The following is a 4,796-nucleotide window of genomic DNA, read 5'->3' as shown; positions in this document are numbered from 1 at the left end:
CTGATACTTCCATGACACACATGCATTGCATATCATATATCATTGTTTAGATATATGTTGTATATATTGTGATTTTTTCATATGGAGTTTTGCTCACCCCAGAGAGGACTGTTGTTGTCTTTGTATGTGGACAATGAAAGATTCTACAAAATATCAGGAGACCGGAGATGGTACTTCTGGAAGGAGTCACAGTTTGAGTTGAGGTTTAGTGGTTTTTCCAAATGTATATATATGTATCTATATATCAGGGCATGTCCCGAGGGTATGAGTTTGCTTGTATGTAGTTGATTTCGAGTATGTGTGGGTTTGTTTTATATTGTGACGTGTTTAGACGAGATTATATTAAATACTATTTTAAGTATTATAATTACACTCGATATGTTTTGGGCTCATTGTAAAGAAAAGTATTTACTCGTTTTTCGCTGTAATTAATTTACCCTAATCAAATTACATTGTAATAACGGTTATGAGTTAAAGACCTCACAATAAATATTTAAAATCGATGCGAGTAAAAACTCGATCTATACGAATTTAACTTAACTTCGATCAAATCAAGCTTAGTAAATTGAATTACTCAAATATAAGCAACTGAAACTTGAATTTGACTCAAGTTATTAGTGCTTAAAACTCGACTTAAGCTCGATAATGTATAAAAGATATGTCAGGTATTGATTTTTATTATATCAATTTTTTTACTTTGAGTACTCCACTTTTGGGCCCTACCCCCCTACCTATCATTCATTATCATAAAAAAATTTGTTGTAGGGGATTTTAACCACAAAATTTTTAAAATAGTTGGGATTGTAGCGAATTAAATAAATTTCTTTTTTAACAAAATATCTAAAATAAAGCAAGTAACTAAAATGCAAATTCACCCTTTTATCAGAAAAATAACATATATTCCTTGACCACTCATTCTGAAAAAAAATATATATATATACATACATATATATATATATATATATATATATATATATATATATATATATATATATATACACTGTAATCATTTTTGGGCAGCGTAGAGAATCGAATTTGCTCCTTTAACAACTTTTAGGGCACGTTGTTCTCAAACTTTCGACACCCTTCCATCACAAGACTAAATGAACAAAACGAATAGTACGATCCGAAAAGAAAACCATGTGAAGACAATAACATCGAGCACGAGCACGAGCACGATGAATATCACATCAAAAATGCAAACTAATTGATAAAGATCATAAATTAACTGATAATATGACAAAAAAACGTACAAATAAAATACAATTTTTCTTCATATATTAGAATTCTACAAAAACAAAAATGTAGCTATCTATGGAAAAAATTTATGTTACTTGTCTATTTCCACACGACAAAAACTATTAGAATAGAAATCTATACGTAAATTATATGTATTCTACTTTTCATAATATTTGAGTTATGAAACTAAAGTTGTATGACACTTCAAATTGACAATTATAATTCTTAGAGTGGGTCTCGTGTGATACCATATCACGAATTCTAACATGTGAGACGGATCGACCCTACCGATATTCACGATAAAATGAACAAAATGAATTGTACGATCCGAAAAGAAAACCATGTGCAGACAATAACGAACACGAGCACGAGCACGAACATGAGCTCGGCACGATGAATATCACATCAATTAAAAATGCAAACTAGTTGGTAAAGATCGTAAATTAACTTATGATATGACAACAACAAAAAACGTACAAATAAAATATAATTTTTCTTCCTATATTAGAATTCTACAAAAACAAAATTGTAGCTATCTATGGAAAAAGTGAGTGAGTCTCATGTGAGACCATCTCACGGATATTAATCTGTGAAACGGGTCAACCCTACTCATATTTACAATAAAAAAATTAATACTCTAAGCATAAAAAATTATATTTTTTCATGGATGACCCAAATAAGAGATATGTCTCATAAATTCGACCTGTGAGACCATCTCATACAAGTTTTTTTTTTCATGGATGACCCAAATAAGAGATATGTCTCATAAATTCGACATGTGAGACTATCTCACACAAGTTTTTGCCGGAAAAAACTTATGTTACTTGTCTAGTTCCACACGACAAAAAATAATAGAATAGAAATCTATACGTATATGTATTCTACTTTTCATAATATTTGATTTATGAAAATGAAGTATGACACTTAAAATTGACAATTATAAACCATTTTACTTAAATGTCTACATCATTGTCATTTATCAAATGGTCAAGATCCAAAAAGGTCATCATTCCAAATTCACATTGTGAGGGACCACATATTCATATGATAACAAAAATATAAAATTAAATAAAATTTAAAAAATAAGTAATTTGAATTTATCAAAATACTAATTTTTTTTAACAAAACATAGGTTATTGCAAGTAAAAAAAAAAGATGATATGTCCAACTTTACTAACTTTTTTATAATTACGATAGAAGTCACAGTCATTATCTTTATGTGCGCAGCAGATAAATCTCATATTAACATAATAATTTACAAACCACATTAACTAGATAAACTATATTGTGACAAATTCCGTATGACGAACTTGTCCGAAAATGTATTTATAGAATAAAACAAATATATGATCATTGATCAAACGCACTTCGTCCACCAACTCGAACACATGTAGTTCATTAATTTTATTGTTTGTGAGCTGTGAATTGTGATGCTAACTCAGTTCACATTTCACCGCAGCAATTTAAAGTTCAATACTTCCATCAAAAAGTTCACAGCCCAACCATGAAAATCCCAACTCTTGTACTCTCCCAGCTCCTCCTCTTTCTCCTCATCCCGCCACCTTTTCATCGGAATATTCTCGCCCACGCCGTCGCCGGAGAATGGGACCTACTCCTCTCCGACATCGGCATATCCGCCATGCACATGCAGCTCCTCCACACCGATCGAGTTGTCATTTTTGACAGAACCGACTTCGGCAGCTCCAACATCTCCTTGCCCGACGGAAGATGCCGCGACGACCTGAACGACACCGCGTTGCAGCACGACTGCACCGCTCACTCGGTCGAATACGACGTGGCCACCAACTCCGTCCGCGCCCTCATGGTTCTTACCGACGTGTGGTGCTCCTCCGCCGCGGTTATGGCGGACGGGACTTTGATACAGACCGGCGGATTCAACGACGGGGATCACGTGGTTAGAGTTTACAAACCGTGTGCTGATAATTCTTGCGACTGGGTAGAGATCACAAATGGGCTTGCGCAGAGAAGATGGTATGCTACGAATCATATCTTACCGGACGGTAGGGAGATAATTATCGGCGGCCGGAGGCAGTTCAATTACGAATTCTACCCGAAAAAGCCTTCTGAAAGGTCGTATAATCTTCCTTTTCTCGTACAGACAAATGATCCGAGGATTGAGAACAATCTATATCCATTTGTTTTCCTGAATGTGGACGGGAATTTGTTCATTTTCGCGAACAATCGATCTATATTATTCGATTATGTAAAAGGGCTCGTCTTGAAAAGCTACCCGGCGATTCCGGGAGGCGATCCGAGGAGCTATCCGAGTTCGGGTTCCGCCGTCTTGCTGCCATTGAAGAACAACTCTGCAGCTGAAGTTCTTGTTTGTGGCGGCGCTCCGAAGGGAGCTTTCATCAGTGCAAATAATGGTAATTTTACCGGGGCGCTCAACACATGCGGGAGGATCCGAATAAATGACCAGAATCCTCAATGGGTCATGGAGACCATGCCAATGGGTCGGGTCATGGGAGATATGGTTTTGTTACCCAATGGTAATGTCTTGATAATAAATGGGGCGGCTTCGGGTACCGCTGGTTGGGAATTGGGTCGAAATCCGGTTCTAACCCCGGTTATTTACAGGCCTGATGGCCCGGTGGTGTCGAGATTCGAGGTGCAAAACCCGAGCACCACCCCTCGGATGTATCACTCAACCGCAGTCTTGTTACGTGACGGTCGGGTACTAGTTGGTGGCAGCAATCCGCATACGTATTATAATTTTACTGGAGTTCTATTTCCGACCGATTTATCTTTAGAAACATTTTCTCCATCGTATTTGGACTCGAATTCAGTTAACTTACGACCCAAGATAATTTTACCCGTCTCCCATTCCAAATTCGGGTACGCGCAACAAGTGGATATCCAATTTTCCATTCTGCAAGGCATAGTAAACGGAGCTCGGGTCATGGTAACCATGGTGGCTCCACCATTTACTACACACTCATTTTCAATGAACCAAAGGCTATTGATTCTTGGTGGTGGAGATGTCTCCGCATTGGGAAACTCTACGTTTCGGATTCGGGTCGTGACACCATATTCGGGTAATCTCGCCCCGGCTGGATATTATCTTTTATTCGTGGTTCATGGAGATATTCCGGGTGAAGGGATTTGGATCCAAATCAAGTGAAATCCAATTCCCATTCTTTATTATTTTATTTTTGTCTATTTTCTGACATTACATATATTTGGATTGTGGGAAAGGAATAGTTTTGAAGTCAACAAATTAAAGATTTGATTTTATGAATAGATATTGTTATCAATTGAGCTTATAAAAAGAATATTTAAATATGCTGCCCCACAAATAAAAGTGTTTTTATTCAACTATACAAAAGAAATTGGCATTTATATGTTATTTATTAAAAAAATGTGATATATTTTTTTAAAAAAATAAAATAATATTTTTAAATAAATTTATTATTATTTTTAATTCTTAGACGTATTTAATCTTTCGAGAATCGGCCCCCAATCATTCGGAAAGGCTATATAAATCTTCTTAGGGATTCCATACATTAAAAAATAAATGAGAATATTCAATGATT

The 4,796-nt window shown here is 35.7% G+C and overlaps 1 protein-coding gene across 1 annotated transcript; it reads left to right on the top strand.

The window, feature by feature from the left end:
* The first annotated feature begins 2,647 nt into the window (after window positions 1-2,647).
* On the top strand, window positions 2,648-4,546 carry LOC140820239 (aldehyde oxidase GLOX-like). Its single transcript, XM_073180576.1, has one exon. It carries the CDS (start codon window positions 2,744-2,746, stop codon window positions 4,382-4,384), a length of 1,641 nt encoding a protein of 546 aa, XP_073036677.1. The 5' UTR covers window positions 2,648-2,743; the 3' UTR covers window positions 4,385-4,546.
* Window positions 4,547-4,796: the final 250 nt, after the last annotated feature.

Source organism: Primulina eburnea, chromosome 18 (assembly GCF_022965805.1).
Source record: "Primulina eburnea isolate SZY01 chromosome 18, ASM2296580v1, whole genome shotgun sequence".
NCBI lineage: Eukaryota > Viridiplantae > Streptophyta > Magnoliopsida > Lamiales > Gesneriaceae > Primulina > Primulina eburnea.
This window is presented reverse-complemented; position numbering and strand designations above follow the sequence as displayed.

What these genes read in the sequence shown, in the direction of transcription:
- LOC140820239 (XM_073180576.1), top strand. Translation starts at nt 2,744, where the DNA reads ATGAAAATCCCAACTCTTGTACTCTCCCAGCTCCTCCTCTTTCTCCTC.